The following is a 23,366-nucleotide window of genomic DNA, read 5'->3' on the forward strand; positions in this document are numbered from 1 at the left end:
ATGTTCCTGAACATTCCAACTCCTGAGTGGGGAGGCTCAGTCATGGAATGCTCAACCCTGCTGGACACTGAAGAAATCGGAAGGGTGGTTTGACTGAGAGGAAACTTGCAGAAGGGCTGAGAGGTGAGTGGTGGGTGGGCAAGGGGCTGTGGGAGAGAAGTATTCTGGTTGTCTCATCCTTCCTGTGGGCAGCCAAGCTCTGAGGCAAAAGTCTTGGCCATAATTTGTAGCAAGGTGTCCTGCTGAATCACTAATAGTACCTTAGAGCATTTTAGTCTGTGCAAAGCATTTCACGTACATAATCTCAGCAAACTTTACATCTACCAGCATGTAAGGTGGATGAAGTATTATCTCCCTATCTCAGAGGCCACCTGGGATAGCCACTGGAACTGCATCATCCTTGGGTTGCAGCTCAGTGTCTTAGGCACTACACATGTTCCAGAATACCTGGAGTAGGATTTCAATGTCACTGCAAAGTTCTACACCTGCAGTGCTCCTTCCATGAGGTTGGAGCTCTCTGTTTCCTTTGCCCCAGCGCGTCTGTCTGAGATGGGGTGGGGAATGGCATAGCTCAGATCTTTGCCCCCACCTCATCTCAGGGGCTCCCCTGCTAGCTGTTGGCGTGCAGCTGCTCTCTCAGTTCCTGGGCGCAGCCGCCCAGCTGCATGCTCTCCAAGACGGTGAAGATGGCGTCTGTCGAGGGCCCCTGCTGCTGCTGGCACCAGCACTTGAGCATCTCATACTGCTGCTCGCGGAATTGCGAGTGCTCCAGCTCCACCAGCTCAATCTCCCTGTCGCGCAGGCCCAGACCCCGCACAAACTCTTTCCAGCGCCGGACTGGCACAGCGTCAATCACGGCGTACATGTTTCTGCCTTGCAGCAAACCACAGATCGGGGGTGCTCCGTTCACCAGTTTCTCTTTCTCGGTGAGGGATGCGGCGGGAGGCTCTGAATGGAGAAATAGGGGGGGCATCAGCACCGTGCCTGCAAAAACAAAGACCTGGCTTTAACAACCGCAAGGCTCTGGGGGCATCTTCCAGCTGCAGCAGGAGGTCTCAAGGGGCATAGACACTGGTCTCCGAGAGCAATGGGCACGTCGAAATTCTTGGAGAGCTTCTGCATGAGCTGGACATGATATTTGCTACACCTTTAGTGGTTAGGTTGCTAGGAAAAGGGCCCGTCCACACTGAACATTTAAAGCATTTGAGATTGTCATGGCATCCCTCAAAATAATTATGGGAAGTGTAATAGGAGCTAGAACTTTATATGCACAGAGGTGGAAAGAGGAAGGATTACCAAGGAAGGAAGAATGGCTTATGAAAATGATGGACTGGGCTGAAATGGCAAAATTAACTGCCAGATTAAGAGGCCATAATGATGAAGTGTCCAAGGAGGATGGGAGGATGGCAGCATTTGAAATATAAGCGGTGGATTAATGATACTGGAGTTTAGCTAGTAAAAATGCATGTGTTGTAAAACAGCTAATAAAATGGAGTAAAAAAAAATGAACACCAGGAAAGGGGTAGGAAGTCAAGAAACTTTATACATTTTTTTTGAAAAAATTATAATCATAATGTTCTGGAATATTTTTGGAGATTTAATATACCATACTTTTCTGTGTATAAGACTAGGTTTTTTTTACTTAAAAATAATGTTTAAAGGGGGGGTAGTCTTATACATGGGGGCAATCTCCCCCCAGTTTCTTAATTTTTAGTCCCCCAAAATAGGAGGTGTGTTATACACAGAAAAATACGGTAAATGACTGGAGAGAGAGAGAGAGAGAGAGAAAAGAATCCTGGGAACTGTAGTTTGTGGAGGGTGCTGGGAGTCAGTAAGAGGACCCTCCCCCGCCCCCGGTCACAGAACTACAATTCTCCAAGTGGTTTAACAGTCAATTCCTCTCTGCATTGAACTCTTTTCATTAACTCCCTTGCCAGCTTAGGCGAGCTGTTATTATTTCAGCCTCAGTTCTTTATCTGCAAAACGGGTATAATTGCAACAGCTGGACTTATACGGATTGATCTATATATTGTAATCAGTCTGAAGCACTTTACATGTGTGGTGGATGTGACCACCCCGTGGGAGGACTTTCCTACTCAGAGCCAGCCCAAGACATTTTTCTGCCTGAGGCAGAGGATAGGATCCCATCCTGCCCTGTTCCATGTGTAGAAGCTGTTCAGGCTCGCTGATTGAATCTTACTTCAGCAACAGCCTGGGGCTACTGAACTTCAGTGAACCAGCTGAGAGGGCAAATGGTTGGCTTGTGGGGCACACAGCTCCCATCCCCAACAGAGGTGAATGGACTGGAGGAGGGTCTGCAGCTACAGCCCCTAAACACTCTACCCAAATGGCAGGACCGGTCCTGTTTCCACCTTAGGATTACCATTGCAAAGGTGTTTGGTAGGCTGGCCAGTCTGGACGCATGGAGATGTGGAGTAGCTCTTCTCAGCATGGGGGGCAAATCTCCTTATACAGTACACAATGAAGGCCGCTGCCAGAAGCATCAAGCATCCGCAGACACCTATAGCTTAGAAGACACGCAGGAAGAGACCAAAAAGTGAGGAATCCAACACCTAGCCTTGGCCAAGCTCCCCAGACATTGTACTACCACACTGCATGGGCACATACAGTTGCAATCGAAATTATTCAAACCCTCCCCCCATTGAAAATCAGGTATATTATCACAAATTTACAAACTTCCAGCTGTCCGCAATGAGCAAATCAAACAGAAGCAGTTGAAGGAGCTCAACACAATGGATGCCTCAAGCGGTTTCCCCAAATGCAACTGAAATTGCAACTTATACTGGCTTCTCCAGTCTCACTGTTATTCAAGTTCAAGGTGGCATACATGATTCTGCCTCACCTCCCCCCCCCACACACACACACAACAACCCTGCGAGGTTGGTTAGACTGAGAGACAGTGACTGACCCAAAGTCACCCAGTGAGCTTCATGGCTGAGTGGAGATTTGAACCCTAGACTCTCCCAGGTCATAGCTGAACACCCTAACCTCTGTACTGTACTGGCTCAACCTGAACAAAAGTGGCATGGAGGTCCCATTTAACCATTTCAAAAAGTGAAAATCTGGATGCAACAGTTGTTGAAAGAAGAAGAAGAAGTTGTTTTTGAGCTATTTTTAAGGAAATTTGCCAAAATCTACACTTCTGACATGGGTTGCCGTACGTCCAGATTTTCCTGGACATTTAAGCGATTTCCCCCCAGACACTGTTTCCGATGGCCGAATCCTGGCAATGTATGGCTGAACCCAGATGGATGGCAACCCTAATGTAACACACATTTAATTTCTCCTTCACAAATTTGTCCAACCCAGTTGTAAAGCTTCACCTGAAGATGCCATTGAGGACTGAACCTGGGGCAAGTAATGTGACTCTTACTTTACTATCTTAGAGCCTACGGTTGCCATACGTCCAGATTTTCCCAGACATTAATTGGGATCTCAGTGGCAGAAGTGATATCTGGGGGGAATGTCCAAAAAGCGGCAGTTTGTTCTGGATTTTCGGCAACATAACCAAAAAATTGCATTTTGGAGGGGATTTTTTTTTTAAAGTCAACAATTTGTTTGCGTCCATATTTTCACTTCTTGAAATATGACAGCCCTATCATAGGCTATGTTTCAGTTGCACAAGAAACAGGTTTCCATGCACATAAACACCCCTTTCTCCATCATCCAGGCAAGCAGAAGGTGCAATCGCAGGCCATAGACGCATTGCAGTCAAGCCAAAGTACTCCAGGAAGGTGCGAAGTTCAGGCTACTGTGAGGCACGACCAGGGGAAACTCGCAAGGGCCAGGCAGAGTGCTGCATTTGGCCCCTGACCCTGAGGTTACCCACACCCACACTCCAATAAACACTAAACTGAGCTCATAACACCAGGAGTGACATATCCTGGGATTGCCATGACCTACCAAATTTACAGTCCTTGCCGCAGATTTCAGTTCTGGGACTCTTGCTGGAAGACAAAAAGAATTAAGTGCTTTAGGTAAATATAGGCCACAAAGGCAGCCCATTCTCCCAGACAATTCTCCCAAGCCGCACTGCAGGGCTGTTGTGTTACAGTTGGAAAGGGAAGGGGTGGGAAGAGGCTTCTTTTGACCACCCCTGCTTTCATCACAGCGACCTGTTTATTGGGTGATGACAAAGTGATTCAGGGAGAGATCACTTTGTGAGGGGTAGGTGGGGACTTGCCTGCTTGGGGTGGTGGGTACCGGAAGTCGTGAGGAATCAGAGTTAAACCGCATTCTTGCTCTGAAGGGGAAAGATAAAATAAGTTTCTAGGTAGTCTGTTGAAATCTAAAGGCAGTCCTTACAGAAATGCTTCCTGAGGTCAACTAAGCAAGAGGTGGGATGGAGAGCTTCCGATGTCTGCGTGAGAGATGGTGGGTGTGAGCAGAATAGAGTTCGATTTGGTAGGCAACGTGCAGGAGCAAGGTGTGTTTTGAGACAAGCAGATCATAGACAGAAAGGGACAGGCTCCACTTGTAGATTGCAGACCAGTGGGGCTTAAGCCCCCAAACAGAAGGGTGGCAATGCAGGGGACTGAAAGAAAGGGGTCTGTTGGGGTGGACAAAAGGTGGAGAATGTCTAGCTTGGGGTAACACATCCCTACGGGATAAGGATGCTAACCAGGTTTCCCCAACATGGCTTTCTCCAATTCCCACCAGCCTGGCCAACATGACAAAAGAGCGGTAAGGGAGGAAGGGCACTGCAATACAAAACCATCTGGAGGGCACCACGTTGAGGAAGGCTGGCCTCAGCATTCAAGGTCACCAAAACTGGGTAGAGCAGAACTCAGCCGTGAGCCCACAAAGAGGCCCAAGGCCATGGTGGTGGCAATGGGGACACCAGAGACATTTGGAGAGGGACTTATATGTTAATGGCGGAGGCTTCCAAGCTGATAGGAGGGAGCTGGAGAGGGCTTGGAGCTGAACTAAGAACGCAGAGACAGTAAGCATAATAAGAAACTGCAGGAATGGAGAGAATTTGTAGGCTATGCCTGGGTACAAGCATTACAAAGGACAGGAAAATGATGTGTTGAGGGTTGCTTTGTGTTGTATGTCAAAGAGAACATAAGGGCACTTGAGAATTTAAGAGAGACTCATCCACAGCATCTCTATGGGTATGTTCTGGGTATAGGCTTTCGTGTGCATGCACACTTCTTCAGATACTTCTGTTTCAGTGTAACTGAAGTGCATCATGAAAGCTTATACCCAGAACAAACTTAGCTGGTCTCCAAGGTGCTGCTGGACAATTTTTTAATTTATTTATTTAGACTGTGTCAGACCAACACGGCTACCTACCTGAATCTCTATGGGGGATATGGTACTAATGGTGATGATTTTGATAAAAATTATTGGTTGCTTTTTGCAAAATAAATAAATACATACATAAAAATGAAAGAAATTTACAAAAGATTTTACGTGGAGCTTACTGGCACCCACTGACTAAAATGACGAAGACAGGGATGAGCTTGGAACATTGCAATTCTCATTGAATTCTTACTGTCCACATCACCATTGACATTACATTTGCTGCCCGCCATGTTGGTTTATTTCCCAACCCAGCTGACTGCCAACAATTTAAAGTCCAGGGCTGATTCTCCAAAGGAATATACTTGAAAAAGAGAATGAACCAGTGATCAAACAGTCCTAAATGGGTAGCGTTGACTGGCAGGTGCCAGTGATGAATTTGCATGGCAGACCAGGGCTGCTTCCAGACGGCTGTTTGCAAGTCGGATTCAGTCATGGAACATCAAATTCAGGTTGTGCAGCTGAAATTGACTTGCTGCAACAAACCTGCTTTTAAAAAACAACAACCCAAAAAACCAACCCTGGACTTTTTGCAGTAAGGAAAGTGGTGGGAAATGGAATGGAAAGTGCAGGATCACAATCCATTGGTGCAAGGCAAACAAATCAGAGTGAATACTCAATAAGCAGCCCATTTTGTATATGGGAAAACATATCAGGATGAAAGCTCAATAAAAAGTTATCTGGAAGAGTCCAGAATGGGTCTGTTCTGTGCTCAAAGATTTAACTTTCAGAGATCCTCAGGGGAAGGTGCTGAACACGGCTAGCAAATCCCACACTCACAAATTTTTAGCAAGGGAACCAGGAAACTGAGGTTGATAAGCAAGGAACAATAGAGAGAGTATCCCCTGCCCTATTTTGGTGTGGTCCTTTAAATAAAATATGGCTGAGAATGTGGCAGCCCTCTTGGGAGACCTTTAGCCAAAGGGAAAACCAGGCCTCACTTCTAGTATCCTCCCCTCCCTCAGAATTCCCCATGGAGGAAGGATGTCAAGAACAACCAAGGACATCTCACGTTGGGCATGGCTGGCAGCTTTCTCCAGATAGGCAGAAGCCAGACAGGCAGTCTCCACACTCCGTGTTCGCCTTTTGGGAGCCTGCAAGGAAAGAGAAGCCCCATGGTAATCGGTTTCGGGACCAGTTTAGGATTTCAATACAGCCAGCCATTTGACTGCAGCTCTACTAGTCTCCTCTCTCTCGGAGGGTTGGACAAGGCCACGAGTTTTGGATTCATTTGGTTTCCCATTTCTCCAATCTTATGTTGAGTTTGTCACATTTCTGCATCGGCTCGCCATTATTTATTTATTTATTTATTTATTTTTAATTCTTCAGCATTTAACACACATTTCTCCTAAATTTCTCGACAAAGCCCTGACAAAATCCTGCATAGAATTGTATACAAATTACTTAAAAAGACAACAAAAAGAATTGGACTCCTTGGCAGGTTTTGAATAAACATACAGTACACAAATTTATTGACTGTTAACATAATAGACAGATAATATAAGGATTTACCGGTATACAATTTTACAATATGCAGAGAATAATATGTGTTGAGAAATCAGAGAGGAGCTGAGGGAAGTCTCGGGGGGAGGGGAGAGGTTCAATGGGGAGGTGGCGGGAAGGGGGGGAAATAATGAATATGATATGTTTTGATATTTTGTTATGTTGAAATTGCTATTTTTTTATAAAAAAAAATAAAACTGTAGAGTTGGAAGGGACCCTAAGGGCCATTTAATCCAAACTCCTGCAATGCAGGCATCACGTAGCTGTACTCTTAGTTGGCAATTGTGACAACTTGCCTACACACACACACACACAGTGAGTTTTAATTTCATTCATTTCTATTTCTTTTTGGTAACTTGGTTGATGCTATAAAAATTATCAAGAAGGGGGGGGGCAGAAAAGAAAAACTTAATTTATCTCTTGTTCAATTATGTAGCTAATTTATCTCTTGTTTGGGAAACAGTGATCCAAAGGCAGATATTGAGCGCTTTGGGATACTCACAGTTCTGCTGTGTTTGCCGATTCATAGACAAGCAGTCTGTGCATTTCTGGCATTCCAGGTGGCCAGGATACTTGGACTCCTCAAAGTAGCCCGACTTGCAGCCGCACACTGTGTTCTGGAAGTCTCTGCAGGGTGTCACGACGACTTGGTCGCTTGCATCTGGATTAATCAGTTTGCTTTTACTGTACATTAAATCAAACATCTTTGGGAGGTTTTGTCCAGGAAGGAAGCATGAGTAGAGGAGGCTGGACTCAGCACCCTTTCCCTCTCCTCCCTGTTTCTTCCATGCAAGGGGGGGGAAAGCTTCCATCCCAGCCTTGCCCCAGCTCTGCCCAACTCTCCCAAACTACCCCGCTCTGGATTCTTACCTTCACAAAATGCGCACCCAAAACAGCATCTGTCTGCAGGTTTTTCGCATTCTTGTGATATCCAGTACATATTCCCTGCAAAACAAGCATGTACATTTTCTATTTAAAAAAACCACAACCATGTTCCAGAAAGGGAACATCATCCATCATGTGAGAAATAAATTACTTTTGGAGCCGAAGGTCACAGAGAGCCGAAGGGGGCTTCGAACCTTCGAGCCTTTCCTGGAAAGCCCAGCTTTCTTTTTTGAAAACATGCAAGGAAAGATTGCAGAGTTTGGGACTCTTTAGATTAGAGGAAAGTCGAGGAAGAAGTTTATAAAATTATACACGGCATTGAGAAAGTGAGCAGAAGTTTTTCTCCCTCTCTCATAACACTAGAACTCAGAGATGTCCCATGAAGCTCCAAGTTGGAAGATTTGGGACAGATAAAACAAAGTCCTTCAAAGTTAAACTGTGGAACTCTCTCCCACTGGAGGCCATGATGGACACCAACTTGAGTGGGTTTAAAAGAGGATTGGACAAAACTCATGGAGGAGAAGGCAACTGATGGATGGCTGCTAGCCGCAATGATAGCTACATTCTGCCTCCACAGATGAAGGCAGCAATGTTTGTGGAAGCCACCGGAGGGGTGAGGGCTCTTGTGCATGGGTCCTGCTTGCCAGTTTCCCACAATGGGCATTTGGGTGGCCACTGTGAGAACAGGATGCTGGACCAGATGGGCCATTGGCCTGATCCAGCGGTCCCTAGCCTCTGTAGTAAGAAAGCCTCAGAAATACTCACAAATGCTCTGTTCATGACATATGCTTGCAAGCCATCATTCAGCACTGTGCATGTGTTGAACACAGAATTGTAGAGTTGGAAGGGACCACGAGGGCCATCTAGTCCAACCCCCTGCAAGGCAGGGATCTTTGGCCCAACATGGGACTCGAACTCGTGACTGTGAGATTACCAACTGAGCTACGACATATACTTATTTTGTTAACCGTTACAAAAAACACACATATGCAAGATACAGATAGGTAGCCGTGTTGGTCTGCCATAGTCAAAATAAAAAAAAATCCTTCCTGTAGCACCTTAAAGACCAACTAAGTTAGTTCTTGGTATAAGCTTTCGTGTGCATGCACACTTCTTCTGAAGAAGTGTGCATGCACACGAAAGCTTATACCAAGAACTAACTTAGTTGGTCTTCAAGGTGCTACAGGAAGGAATATGCAAGATAGTTAGGGACAGGGGCCCCTTCTGGCCCTGTAGTTTTTTTACCAGCTCTCACCCGCCCCACATTTTCAAGGCCCACAAGATTCAGGAGGAACCCCAGCCGGACTGAAAGTGCTCCATCCCTGCAGAGGGCCTGCAGCCCCCCCCCCTCACTTACCATATGGGCACCTTCGTGGCGGTGTGGACTCCCGCCCGTTGCGAATCAGCACCTCTTGTTCCGAACTCCACAGGCTCCTTGGGGTCCCTTGTTTCCGAAGCGTCCTTATGAGCTCGCCCTGAGTTGTGTTACCCAGATTTCTGGAGCTGCAGGCTGAGGTCAAGAGAGTCATCAGAAAGGCCTGAAAGAGGAAAGATGGAGAGAAAGAGCCTGTGCAGCAGCTCTGGAGGCTTGACTGCTATGGAAGGGATGCCTGGGGAATCCCTTGAAGAGGGACTATCAAACAGATTTTCTCCTGTCTGCCCATTCAGCTGCATCACAGAACAGAATCTTGCTGCAATTGCTTAGTTCTTTACAATGGACTTTGCTGCTGCTGCTGCTGCTGCTGTTGTTATTTTTTAATATCCACATATTAAAAATCTACATACAGAGGTACCTTGGTTCTCAAACTTAATCCGTTACGGAAGACTGTTCCAAAACCAAAGTGTTCCAAAACCAAGGCACACTTTCCATAGAAAGTAATGCAAAATGCATTAATTCGTTCTAGACTTTTAAAAACAACCCCTAAAACAGCAATTTAACGTGAATTTTACTATCTAACGAGACCACTGATGCATAAAATGAAAGCAATAAACAATGTACTGAAGTCACTCAATCCATCAATCAATCAGTAGCCGAACTGGGTTCTACACAGTCACAAAAACAAAACAAAAAAGCTGCAAAAACAAAAACGCAAAATAAATAGCAAAAACAGACAGACCTCAGCGTAAGACTCAAAACGGAACTGTGGCACTCAAAATGGAAGTGTGGCACTCAAATCAGAAGCGTAACACTCAAAATTCTATGGGGCTTAGGTAAGTGGGGTTAGGCCAGGGGTCAGTAACCTTTTTTAGCCGTGGGCCGGTCCACCGTCCCTCAGACCATGTGGTGGGCCGGACTATATTTTGGGGGGGAAATATGAACGAATTCCTATGCCCCACAAATAACCCAGAGATGCATATCACATAAAAGGACACATTCTACTCATGTAAAAACACGCTGATTCCAGGATCATCCATGGGCTGGATTGAGAAGGTGATTGGGAAGGTGATGCCATCCCTCATTATTGCAGTTTCTCCCCCCCCCCCAACATGGAATATACCTGCTAATGTCCTAGGATTTCAAGCTGACAACCCCAAAGTCACGTCGATCGCAAACATTTAAAGCATAAATTAGCTTGAGCGTTACATTCCAGTAGAGGTGCACGTGTGACCATATTCTTTATAAAATATCCATTTACGAAGTAAAATGCTGCATTACACAAATAACTTTGTGGAGGGAGCCTGAATTTCTTCAGCCCGGGAGACAAAGACCAAAATGTCAACAGCATGCTAAACTGTCCTTTGCCTGATGCCTCAGTGAGGGAAATGAGATCCACCAGAGTTTATACAGACACATGAAATCAAACTATCGAGGTAGGCTGCAATCCCAACCAACAAATCCCGAATTTTGCAGCAGTGACAGCAGTCACTGAAACCTGCATTATGTGAAGGAACGCTATGCCCACCAGGTGGTGCTGATGTCTCTTTTGCCTGGAACCTAGGGCCAAATCTGCTCTATATAAAGCAGTATCATACCACATTAAACAGTCATGACTTTCCCCCACAGAATCCTGAGAACTGTCATTTGTTAAAAGTGCTGAGAGTTCCCTGCGAGGAGGGATTGACAGGTGAATTGTAGGGTTGTATTCTGGGAATTGTAGGGTTGAAGTCTGGGTACAACAGGAATGCTGGAGTCACCATAAATAGCTCAGCCAGTAGAGCACGAGACTCTTAATCTCAGGGTTGTGGGTTCGAGCCCCAAGTTGGGCTTTGCAGGGGGTTGGACAAGATGATCTTTGTGGTCTCTTCCAACACTATGATTCTGTGGTCCAGATGCTCAGCTCCCATTAGCCTCCTTGGCCAGGCTCCCATTGGCCAGGCTTCCTCAACCTCAGCACTCCAGATGTTTTTGGCCTACAACTCCCATGATCCCTAGCTAGCAGGACCAGTGGTCAGGGATGCTGGGAATTGTAGTCTCAAAACATCTAGAGGGCCAAGGTTGAGGAAGCCTGCTATAGGCTAAGCTGATTGGGGCTAATGAGAGCTGAAGACCAGCACCATGGAGGGCATAAAAACATCAAAAGAGCCTGCTGGGTTACGCCAGCGTCCCATCTAGTTCAGCATGCTGTTCTTGCAGGAGGCCAGCCAGATGCCTGTGGGATTCCTGCAGATAGGACCCAAACACAAGAGCAACCTCCGCTTTTGTGGCTTCTGGAAAATGGCATTCAGAAGCACACAGGAAACCAGGTCCACCACTGTTGGGGCAGAACCTTCAGCGATATCTCCCTATATACATAAAAATGTAAGGCTGTCATCACCCAGTCCCCATTGGAGGATTTGTAGTGCCTCATCAGAATCCTTGATTTGTATGAATCCGTGGCGGAGGAGGGGTTTGAGTGTCACAGTGGCCAATCAGGTGCCCTGTTGGGAAACCCACAAGAAACACCCATTCCCTCCAACATTTCTCCAATGAAAATAGGGACTTCCTATTCTATAATAATGGGGTGCAGGTGGTGCTGTGGGTTAAACCACAGAGCCTAGGACTTGCTGATCAGAAGGTCGGCGGTTCGAATCCCTGCGACGGGGTGAGCTCCTGTTGCTCGGTCCCTGCTCCTGCCAACCTAGCAGTTCAAAAGCACGTCAAAGTGCAAGTAGATAAATAGGTACCGCTCTGGCAGGAAGGAAAACGGCGTTTTCGTGCGCTGCTCTGGTTCGCCAGAAGCGGCTTTGTCATGCTGGCCACATGACCCGGAAGCTGTACGCCGGCTCCCTCGGCCAATAAAGCGAGATGAGCGCTGCAACCCCAGAGTCGGTCCTGACTGGACCTAAGGGTCAGGGGTCCCTTTACCTTTATTCTATAATAATAAAAAAGTCATTACAGTGGTACCTCGGTTTACAAACACCTCAGGTTACAAACACTTTGGGTTACAGACTCCGCTAACCCTGAAGTACCTTGGGTTAAGAACTTTACCTCAGGATGAGAACAGAAATCATGCGGCAGTGGTGGGGTGGTGGCGGGAGGCCCCATTAGCTAAAGTGGTACCTCAGGTTAAGAACGGTTTCAGGTTAAGAATGGACCTCCGGAACGAATTACGTTCGTAACCAGAGGTACCACTGTATTTATACCCTCCCAATCTGACTGGAGATCGTGAAGCTGAGGCTCCAATACTTTGGCCACCTCATGAGAAGAGAAGACTCCCTGGAAAAGACCCTGATGCTGGGAAAGATGGAGGGCACAAGGAGAAGGGGACGACAGAGGACGAGATGGTTGGACAGTGTTCTTGAAACTACAAACATGAGTCTGACCAAACTGCGGGAGGCAGTGGAAGACAGGAATGCCTGGCGTGCTCTGGTCCATGGGGTCACGAAGAGTCGGACACGACTAAACGACTAAACAACAACAATCTGACTGGGTTGCCCCAGGCACTCTGGGTGGCTTCCAAAACATATAAAAATATAACAAAGCATTAAACATTTTAAAAAACACCTTCCCTGTACATATGTCTTCTAAAGGTTGTGTAGTTACTTATCTCCTTGGTTTGGGGGTTGCGTAACACCATATCCTCCAACATTTCTCCAATTAAAATAGGTAAAGGTAAAAGGACCCCTGACCATTAGGTCCAGTCGTGACCGACTCTGGGGTTGCGGCGCTCATCTTGCTTTATTGGCCGAGGGAGCTGGCGGACAGCTTCCAGGTCATGTGGCAAGCATGACTAAGCCGCTTCTGGCAAACCAAAGCATCACACGGAAATGCCTTCCCGTCAGAGCGGTACCTATTTATCTACTTGCACTTTTGACGTGCTTTCGAACTGCTAGGTTGGCAGGAGCAGGGACCGAGCAACGGGAGCTCACCCCATCGCAGGGATTCGAACCGCCAACCTTCTGATCAGCAAGTCCTAGGCTCTGTGGTTTAGCCCAGTGTTTCCCAACCTTTTTTGGGCAAAGGCACACTTGTTTCATGAAAAAAATCTCGAGGCACACCACCATGCCAGATGGGGAAAGGTCACTTTTTACTTATTCACTTTTTGAATAATAAGAATTATACGTCATGGGGGGGGCAGGATTTTAGAGATGTTTAGGTGGGGCATGGCCCAAAAAAAGGTTGGGAACCACTGTTCTAGAGCAAGTAAGAAAGCTACCCCAGAGGGGGAAGGGTGGATTGAAAAAGTGGAATGAGGACAAGAGCCTATTCTTGCCAGGCTGCTGCTACACCCACTGGTCTTCCAATTGATCCAAATTGGGTCGCAGTGCCAAGTGCAACCGTGCAAACTATATGGCCAAAGATTTAAGAAGCTGGTCCCCCAAGTGCAATGTGTTTGGGTTCAATGTGGAAAAAGTTGACAGCGGCGGGTCTGCACTTGGAGGGCAGGAGCTCTGCAAGGTTTACAAGGCAGGGATCGACGCCGGGAACTGATGTGCCTGGGATCCTTTTCGTGCAAAAACACACCTACACTCTGCCCGCTGAGTCACGATGCGGAAGCCTCTGTGGTTGTTTGATGCTTGTTCAGCATTTGGCGGTCATTCTGGGGGGTTGGGGGGTGTCTGGAAGAGGGGCAGCCCCCCGCCAAGCCCCTCGAGGCCCCGTCTCGGCTGCCCCTCGCCTCCTTCCCACGGCTCCCGGGGCTCCTTCCAGAGAACAGGAAGGCCCGCGACCTGGGGCGTGTGTATCCCCCCCCCCAGTCTCGGGCGCCTTCCTCACCCGTTCAGCGGGGGTCCCAGGGGCTCGCAGGCGTCGGTTTCCCCCTCCGGGACGAGGCGCAGGACTCCCGCCAGGTCCGCCCGGCACTCCCAGGAGCAGGCGGCCGACAGGCGGCCGGCGGGCGCAAAGGGGCCCTTTTGCGAGGCCAGCTACCGCCGCCAGGCTGCTGCCGCTCGCCATGGCAAGCAGGAAGCCCCCCGGGCTCTGGGTGCTGAGAGGATGCTACGCGGCGGGACCATACGCGGGCAGCGGAGAAGAAGAAGGGCGGCGGGAGAGGGGCGGTTCTCGAGGGGGGAACTCAGCTTCCCAAGATCGCGGGGCTCACCGGACGGTTCTTCCCCACAGGAACTTCCGCCCTTCCGCAGCTTCAACCGTAGACGTATTAGCATATGATAGGATGAAAGCTGCCCATAGAGAAAAGGCGAAGTTTGGCTGTCTGCAGCCTGGATTCCCGGGTTTCTTTCGACGTTACAGCCCCGTGACGTCAGCGCCACGCAGGCAGCCAGACGGCGAGAGCCCCGTGCTGGGCGGCCTCTCCTCGCCCTCGCCGCCCTGCCTCTCGCCGCCCGACTCGCCCGCCTCCCTCCCACGGCACACCAGGCAACGTCTGGCGGCACACTAGTGTGCCGCGGAACACCGGTTGGGAAACACTGGTTTAGCCCACAGCACCACCCGCGTAGGGACGTCCTAAAGAAAAGCGGGACATTCCGGGATCAAATCAGAAACCTGTAAATCTGTAAATCCGGGATGTTCCCTGCAAAATAGGGGCACTTGGAGGGTCTGTACACCTAAGCATGAAAGTGTATGTGCACACACACAATTTTCAGTAACTGGTATTTAGAAAGCAGAGCAGAGCTGCTACAGGGGAAATGTACAATGATGAGGAATGATTCTTGGTACAAGAACGGGGGTGTTGCAAGGAAGCCCCCTTATTTTAACCTGCGAGGCCTTTCGAGCATCTGCTCTCGCTCATCTCACAGGCAGAAGAGATCGGAATCGTAGTTCCTCTTGCTGCTGCTGCTCTGGTGGTGCTTTTCTTAAAGGCTGGTAATTTTTCAAAGCTCCTTGAGTTGACCTTATCTGATATGACAGGGGAAACACCGCGAGTTGCCCGCAAAAGCACCCTCCCACTCACTCCCAGCGCGCGGCGCCGATAAGGCCCCGTTCAGCGTCACCCTGGCGGTGTGGGTGTTTGCCAGCATACTCCGATAAAGTTTGCAAAGGGGAAAGGGGAAAAGGCACGCCACACGGCCTTGCGTCTGTGATGAGACAGCTGAGAGCTGCCTGCCCACCAACGTCTTGCCTGTCGCAATCCAAATGACTCCTCACCATAACCTGAAATTTATGTTTGAGGTCAATGACTCGCCCTGTCACCACAACAGCCCCAACAGCCAGCCCAGCTGATAACAGGGCTCAGAGCAACACAGACCCCAAACACGCTTTGGGTGTAACTTATTTAGCTCCATCAGCAGAGCATGAGACTCTTAATCTCAAGGTTGTGGGTTCAAGCCCCACATTGGGCAAAAGATTCCTGCGTTGCAGGGGGTCAGACTAGACAACCCTTGGGGTCCCTTATAACTCTACCATTCTATAATTCTAATAGGAGAAGGGATAACGGCTCATGGGTACAGTGGTACCTTGGTTTACAAACTTAATCTGTTCCGGAAGCCCGTTCTTCAACTGAAACTGTTCTTAAACCGAGGCATGCTTTCCCTAATGAGGCCTCCCGCCGCCGGTGCCCTTCCACCGTTCAGATTCCGTTCTTAGACTGAGGTAAAGTTCTCAAACTGGCACACTATTTCCGGTTTTGTGGAGTTCGTAAACCAAATCGTTCTTAAAACGGACTGTTCTTAAACCAAGGTACAGCACTCGTTTTGCGTGTCACTGCAGACAATATTGACCTAGGTGGCCTGACTGACACAGCTTCTGGCATTCCTAATAGAGTCCAGGAATAAGAAATAAATTGGCACTCTGCACATGCTTACTGAATAATCACAGCTAGTTCTTGCTCATTTATTGCTAAAACTTGTGGAATATCCAGTGCTGGGAGACTCCAGACAGATAGCAGAAAGACCTTCACACAGCACAAAGTTGAACAATGGAACTCCATGCCACAGGACGCAGGAATGTGTTAGGATACCTTCATACCCTACAACATTTCTCCTATGAAAATAGGGACATCCTATTCCATAATAATAATAATAATAATTTTATTTATACCCCTCCCATCTGACTGGCTTACCCCAGCCACTCTTGTCATCTTTCAACATACGTAAAAGCATAACAAAACATTAAACTTTTTTTAAAAAAACAAACCTTCCCTATACGGGACACCCTTCAGATGTTTTCTAAACATTTCTCCAATGAAAATAGGGACTTCCTTGTCTATAATAATAAAAAAGTTATTACAGTGGTACCTCGGGTTGCAAACACCTCGAGTTACAAACACTTCGGGTTACAGATTCCGCTAACCAGGAAGTACCTCAGGTTAAAAACTTTACCTCAGGATGAGAACAGAAATTGTGTGGCAGCGGGACAGGTTCCAACATATATAAAAATATAACAAACATTTTTAAAAACACCTTCCCTATACATATGTCTTCTAAAGGTTGTAGAGTTACTTATCTCCTTGAATCGGGGGTCGCATAACTCCATACCCTCTACTATTTCTCCAATGAAAATGGGAACATTCCCATTTTCTCCCAAGGAGAAGCGGGACATTCCAGGATCAAATCAGAAACCGGGACGGCATCTGTAAATCCGGGACTGTCCCTGGAAAATAGGGGCACTTGGAGGGTCTGCATCTTGGATGGCTTTAAAAGAGAATTAGAGAAATTCCTGGAAGACCAGTCTCTCAGTGGCTACTAGCCATGATAGCTCTCCTCTGCCTCCACGCTCAGAGGCGGCAAATGCTTCTGAATACCTGTTGCCAGAAACCGCAGGAGGGGAGAGTGCTGCTGTTGTGCTCTGGGTCTGCTGCCAGGCCTGTGGGGAACCCACAAGCCGGATTCAAGCACCAGAGAACTTCCACACACACCCCGCCGTTTCCAGAAACTGGTGCTCCCAGGAGGGAGATGCATTGCTCCCTCCTGCTGCGGAGACAGAGCTTCGCCATCATGCCTACTAACCAAGTGCTCCATCAGTAGGAATCCAGCTGTCTCAGGAGGGCACCAGAGTTGGAGGCGGCTGCCCTAGGGACCCAGTATTGAAGCCCGGAAGCAATATCTCAGCAGGCAGGATGTGCTGCGCCTTCGATGGCACTGCAACCACAAGCCAGGACTGATAAGAAAAAGCCATGAGGGCTGCTGAGGCAGCTCTTTACCAGAATAATTGTGCCCTTTCCCTGAAGGATCTCTTGGTATCCTTTACCTTCCTGGAAACAGTGTATTTGGCCCCAAAGCGTCAAGGTTCGGGGTCTGACTTGCCTGGGGAAGGAATTAAACCCCAGTGGAGAAGAAAAGAATCATCATGTTGGAGGTCCTTAGCAGTCATTTAGTCTAGCCCGCTCCCACCCCAGGTGCAAGTCAGGGTTTGCAGTACAGGAGGTGGTGGCAGATTAAATCCCCACAGTAAAAGACTGCCTCTTGGGCCAAATTAATACCTTTAGAAGGCCTAACGCAGATTTTGGTGTCCCCATATATATCTATTTCAAAATATAAACAATAGCAAACCGTAAAATAAAATTTTAGTTTCTGAAATGAAACGAAACCTACAGTAAGTAACAAAGTAACAACACTTTGGAGGTCCCGAGCCTCAGGGAGGTTAGATTGGTCTCAACTAGAGCCAGGGCCTTTTCAGCACTGGCACCGACGTGGTGGAACGCTCTGTCACAAGAGACTAGGGCCCTGCGGGACTTGACATCTTTCCACAGGACCTGCAAAACAGAGCTGTTCCGCCTGGCCTTTGGTTTGGACTTGGTCTGACCCTTATGTTTCCCTCATGGTCTTGATTTATCAGCTACTTTAAAATGAGGCTGCATTTTAAATTGCATTTTAACCTGTATTTTAAATTGTGGGGTTTTTTCGTTTCTTTCCCCCCCCCTTCCCCCCTATTATGTTTTTACTGTGATTTTATTGGTGTTAGCTGCCCGGGAAGGGCAGGGTACAAATAAAAATTATTATTATTATTATTATTATTATTATTATTATTATTATTATTATTATGTTGGAAAATAATGATTATTTTTGGTAAACTTCTACTTCATTAATATTTGAATTTTTTTCTCCCACTTCTTCTAATTGCAAAGTCTTTAATCAGACCCTCGAAACTAATCTCACATAACACATCTGCTTCTATACTTAGCAGGGACAAGGCATGCAGTCCGCCTTGTTGCCTAGTTGTCCTGTTGGGATTTGTAATAGACTTCGACTGAGAAAATGAACACTCAGCTGAGCAATTTGGGACCGTTAATGTTAAAACCTAGCAATGGAAAATTTATGTGTCGCCCAACCCTTCCCTTGATGCCTTAAGCATGTGCTTATTTTGCTTAATGGATAATCCAGCCCTGAGTCCAACCCCCACCCCGGGTGCAAGTCAGGGTCTGCAATGCAGGAGGCAATGGAAGCTTAAATACCTGCAGCAAAGGACTTCACCAGCAGCAGCAAAGGCAGCCCCTTCTTGTGTTGAACAGCTTGTACCATGAAGACGTTTCTCCTAACATTTTGTCAAAATCTTGTTTCTGTGTGGTTTCCACCTATTGGGCTCTGGAGCAACAGAAAGCCAATATCTGAGCAGATATTGGAACCTCTTCTCCAGGCTAAGCGTCTCCAAGCCTTCTGACCACCCCACACAGGATTCCAAATCCCACAGACGAGGCAAGAGCTCCTGTGTTCTCCTGCGAGGAACCGACTTTAGCAACAAAGGCCTGCTGCTGTAGAGGTCCAGCCCCCGAAGTGGTGGGGCACTGCAGGAACAGTGATGGGGACCTGAGGGTCTTGGAGGAGAGGGGTTTCTCCCGCTCTCCCTGTTGCAAGATGGTAGGAACAACTCAGCCAGGCTTATTACTTCTCATGATCTGGATGTGATGATTCTGTCACACAGCCAAAGACCACATTTGCTTTTTTAGCCGTGGCAGCACGTTGCTGGTTCACGCGAGATCCTTTTTCACATGTACTAATGTGCAGTCCAGTCTTTGCCTTGATCTTTAAGTATTCCACCCCCTACTAGAGATGGAGAGAAAATTCAATTCCACTTGGCTTTAAAGCCAAATATATCGGGCTTGCCTTTGCTGGGGGGTGAAAACAAACAGGAACCGATGGAACACAGCTCTCCTTTTTTTTAAATCCGCACTGATCTGAATTTTGCAATGTGGCTCTCCAGCCAGTGTTTATAAAAATGCATATATTAGAGGAAAGGGTGTGTAGAAATGAAGGAATTAGTGAAATTAGCAGACAAAATGCATTCCATTAGGGGGAAAAGCTTGGAGGAGGAAGAAGAAGAAGAAGAGGAGGAAGAGGAAGAGGAAGAGGAAGAGGAAGAGGAAGAGGAAGAGGAAGAGGAAGAAGAAGAAGAAGAAGAAGAAGAAGAAGAAGAAGAAGAAGAAGAAGAAGAAGAAGAAGAAGGTGGTGTTTTGCTGGGAGAAATTAGCACTAAAACGCTGGTGAGTTTTCATGACAATTAAAATAAACACACCACATATGGCTGCAAAATGCGAAGAACTGAATTTATGATGGGGGAAATGAGAAATTGAGGTACCTGAAATTTACAGACCCTTCCATCCCAACACACAAACGCAGCAGATGAGATGCTGATAGTATATAGAAATATCAGGTCCATCAGCCTTCCTCCTCCTCCTCCTCCTTCCCCACCCCCTTCCTCTCTCTTACGTTTGCCATCCTCAAAAACCCCATGACCTCAGAAGAGGCCTTGTTGTGGTTGCACCAGCCCTGTTCTTGTAAAGCCCTCCTACACAAAGCGGGACAGATTGCGCATCACCGTGGGCAAGAGCAGAGCTGAAATGAATAACCCCCCACCCCATCCCACCCAGGGACCTGCTCCTCCAACTTCTCCTCTGAGAATTGTGATGATGTCAAACATTCCCCACTTGCATTGTGCCAACATCAGCAAATCCACACCTGCCAATCAAACATTTCAGAACCTATCTGTCTAAAAAGCCAGGGCCCAAAAGCCCCGTCACAATGTCTTGTGACGAGTAGAGGGGAGCCAGTCTTTATTAGTGTCCTCCTGGAGGCAATGGAGAAAAAGTTTTCGCTTTTTTAATGCAGGAGTTTGATTCTCTTGCTGCTGGTTAATGTATTGGTGGTGGGTGCTGCTCTCTGCAATATTGATGCCACTGCTGTTTTCAGCAAAATAATAACCAGGGGTTGTTTTTGCTTTTTACCTGCAAGCTGCTCCAAGCAACTCTTCTAGCCTTAGCAGTTATCATTACTCTGAGTAGGACTAGTTCTATATACAATCCATTGTGTTTTTGCTTGTCAAATTTCAGTTCCAAAACTCAGACCGTGAATTTGGAGATGAGCATCTCAGTATATATATAAAAAAGCTACATAGCACAACTGGAAACTTCCTCCAAGTTTTGCGTCCTCTGCTCCTCACCCTCAGAAAAAGTTGCATCGCCTTGAAGGTGGAACAATCTTTACATTAGACACACACACACAACCCACAAACCATTACAAGCTTTCCCTCTTATTCTCACCTTTAAATAACAGATCTTCAAATATTTTTTGGACCACTTGACAATTGTAGGGGATCCTGGCAGGTCATTTAATAAACCTTCCCCTCCAGAGTGCTGACACCACCACCTAAACTAATGCTATAATATGAAAATCATGGGGCATGTCACTAGCAAGAGAGCCATTGCTTTGCTGGGGGGGGGGATTAAATGACAGCCCCCACCCCCTTCCACATGCACAAACTGACCTGGCTTGCAGCTGAAACCAGTCTCAGCGCCAGAGATGAGTCAATGTCTTCTACTGCCCCTGGAGCTAGCTTTGGGGTTTCAGGAAAAGTTCCCTGTCCCGCATTGCCCCAGTGGTGGCTGGTGCCCATTGGGGCTTGTAGGAAGAAAAGTGGGGAGTCCAACAGTAGGGGGCACTAGACCCCATGATAAACAGAGCCAACTCATTCTGGTTTTGTCCCTATCCTCCTTCCTGCTGAGTTGTAGGGGGGGCAGGGGGAGACAACCCTGAGGCTGAGGAAGCTGGCAGTCAGGGCCACAGTGTGGACTGGTTGCAAGAAGGCAGGTAGATGCAAGTTGACTGAGGTTGGTTGGGCAGTGACCCACTTACCCCAGCAAATGAGAATCTATACCTTCATCCTCCAACACCTCCAGGCTACTCTCCATTATGTCCTGCCTGAGGCAGCTGCCTCATTCTGCCTAACAATAGGGCCGTCCCAGAACTTAAGAAAAGGATCAGGCCAATAGCTCGCCTGGTCCAGCTTCCTGTTCTCACAGTGGCCAACCAGATGCCTATTTGGGAAGGCCGAAAGCACGACCTGAGCCCAAGAACATTCTCCCTTCCTGCAGTTTCCAGCAACTGGTATTCAGAAGCACAAATTCAGAAGCCATTGCGGCTGGTAGACACAGATAGCCCTCTCTTTCAAAGCCATCCAGGTTGGTGGCCATCACTGCTTCATGAGGCAGCGAGTTCCATAGTTTAACTATGCACTGTGTGAAGGACTCTCCTTTCTCTGTCCCGAATCTTCCGACATTCTGCTTCAATATCCACAAGTTCTCGTGTTGTGAAAGAGGGAGAAAAACTTTTCTCTCTGTGTTTTCTCCATGCCAGGCCTAATTCATTCGCTTCCATCAAATCGCCTCTTACCTTTCCTCTAAACTCAAAAGTCCAAAATGCTGCAACCTTTCTATGTAGTGCAGCAGCCCTCTGCTAGCAAGAACCCATTTGACGACCTCACAAACCTATGCTTCTATGACTACTAATGCTACAGCATTAGTCAATGTAGCCCCCGGAACATTTCCATGGCAGCGTTTCTGAACCTTAACCCAGCTCCACAATCTCCTTCCATGGGCATGGGACCCCAGAACAGCACTCAGATTCCCAAGTGGCAGCCAGACCCCGTAGGTTTGTAGGACTGCGTTAGAATATTGCCAGTTTCCTTGTCGACCCCCTGCAAAACTTGCCCTCCCTGCGTTTGTCTACTTACCACAGCAGCAGCGGGTCGCTGCCACCTCATCATTCAAGTCCGGGATGAGGAGCCCATTATCTGCAAGGATCCCCAGAGGAACAGCTGTCAGGGGCCACTGGAGACTACCAGGAGGCCACCGAGGATGCAGCCTGGCAAGAAGGAGGCCCTGGGGAAAGCAATGAGGGCAGAGGGTGTCCTCAACATTTCACCCAGCGGACAGGTGGGAAATGAGGGCAGAGCCATCACAAGGAAGCCCTTCAGGCAAAACCACCGTGGGAGGAAGGAAATGTCTGTTTAAGAGCGTGGCTGTTCAGAGGAACCGTTCAGAAGTCCGCGGGAAATCCAAGACCAGGGCGAAAGGGGCAGCAAAAAGGGAGCTGGGCAGCGTCAGGACTCGATCCGAGGTCTCCCCCAATGCTGGGGCCCTGTGGATAGGGGCCCTGATTCATCGCCCAATTTAGAGCAGTGCTTCGAGAGCTCTGCGGTGTAGAGCAAAGGGGAAATAAAAGGGAAAGCACTTCTCGTTTCCATTATGAGTTTCTTCTGCGAACTGCAAAGGACGTTGTCACGAATGGGCTTCCTTGAAAGACGCTGCTATGCAAATTAGTGCATTATCAATCTGGCCTGGAAAGAGTGACTCGATGAGCAGCTGAGTCAGCCCTTAGGGTTGCAGGGAACGTGCTGTTTCTGCCACGGCATTTCAAACAGAGAAGAATCAATGTGCATGTGTGTGCAAAGGACTTCATCCACAGCTTTGTCAGGCGCAGAAAAATGGGCACCTGCCCCTCCTGCTGCTTCAACCCCCAACCTTTAGAAACACAGGCAACTGGCTGCTTAAGTCTGGCCACCCATGAGACTGCTCTACAATGTTGGAAGCTGCCCAGAGTGGCTGGGGCAACCCAGTAAGATGTGTGGGGTATAAATAGTAACATTATCATTCTGGAATTTTCTTCGGAGAAATGTTGGAGGCTATGCATGTGAGGACAGAGTAGCAACACAACAGCAGGGCCTCTTCTGCAGTGACTCCCTGTTTGTGGAATACGCTCCCCAGGGAGGCCTGCCTGGCACCTTCCTTGTACTGTATCTTTAGGCGCAGGGCAAAAATGTTCTTCTTCAAATAGGCCTTTGTTTGAAGTTATTGTCTTTTTTTTAGTATGTGCTCCATGTTGTAAACTGCCCCATGAAGTTCCAAACATAGAGTTGGTACCCCCAAAGGCCATCTAGTCCAACCGCCTGCAATGCAGAAATCTCAATTAAGGCATTGATGAGAGGTGGTCATCCAACCTCTACTGAAAAACCTTCCCAAGCAGGGAGTCCGTCCCACCGCCAAACAGCTCTTCAATGAAGGGCGGAATATAAATTTAATAAATAATACAGTAGTACCAATAATAACTCCACACAGATTTCTCTC

General features: G+C 47.7%; 1 protein-coding gene across 2 annotated transcripts; it reads right to left on the reverse strand.

Annotated features, from left to right (window-relative positions):
* Positions 1-256: 256 nt before the first annotated feature.
* TNFRSF25 (TNF receptor superfamily member 25) lies at positions 257-22,486 on the reverse strand. Of its 2 annotated transcripts, none has more exons than XM_081201644.1 (9): positions 21,974-22,486; positions 9,071-9,223; positions 7,699-7,773; positions 7,331-7,489; positions 6,338-6,419; positions 4,205-4,264; positions 3,925-3,968; positions 2,384-2,527; positions 257-984 (listed from the first exon to the last, which is right to left on the reverse strand). In XM_081201644.1, exons 3-9 carry the CDS (start codon positions 7,766-7,768, stop codon positions 611-613), a joined length of 933 nt encoding a protein of 310 aa, XP_081057770.1. In that variant the 5' UTR covers positions 7,769-7,773; positions 9,071-9,223; positions 21,974-22,486; the 3' UTR covers positions 257-610. The 2 variants fall into 2 exon arrangements, with proteins under 2 accessions (XP_081057770.1, XP_081057769.1); XM_081201643.1 differs by having other exon boundaries at positions 9,071-9,251.
* Positions 22,487-23,366: the final 880 nt, after the last annotated feature.

This window comes from Podarcis bocagei (genome assembly GCF_964188305.1).
Source record: "Podarcis bocagei genome assembly, chromosome: 7".
Lineage (NCBI taxonomy): Eukaryota > Metazoa > Chordata > Lepidosauria > Squamata > Lacertidae > Podarcis > Podarcis bocagei.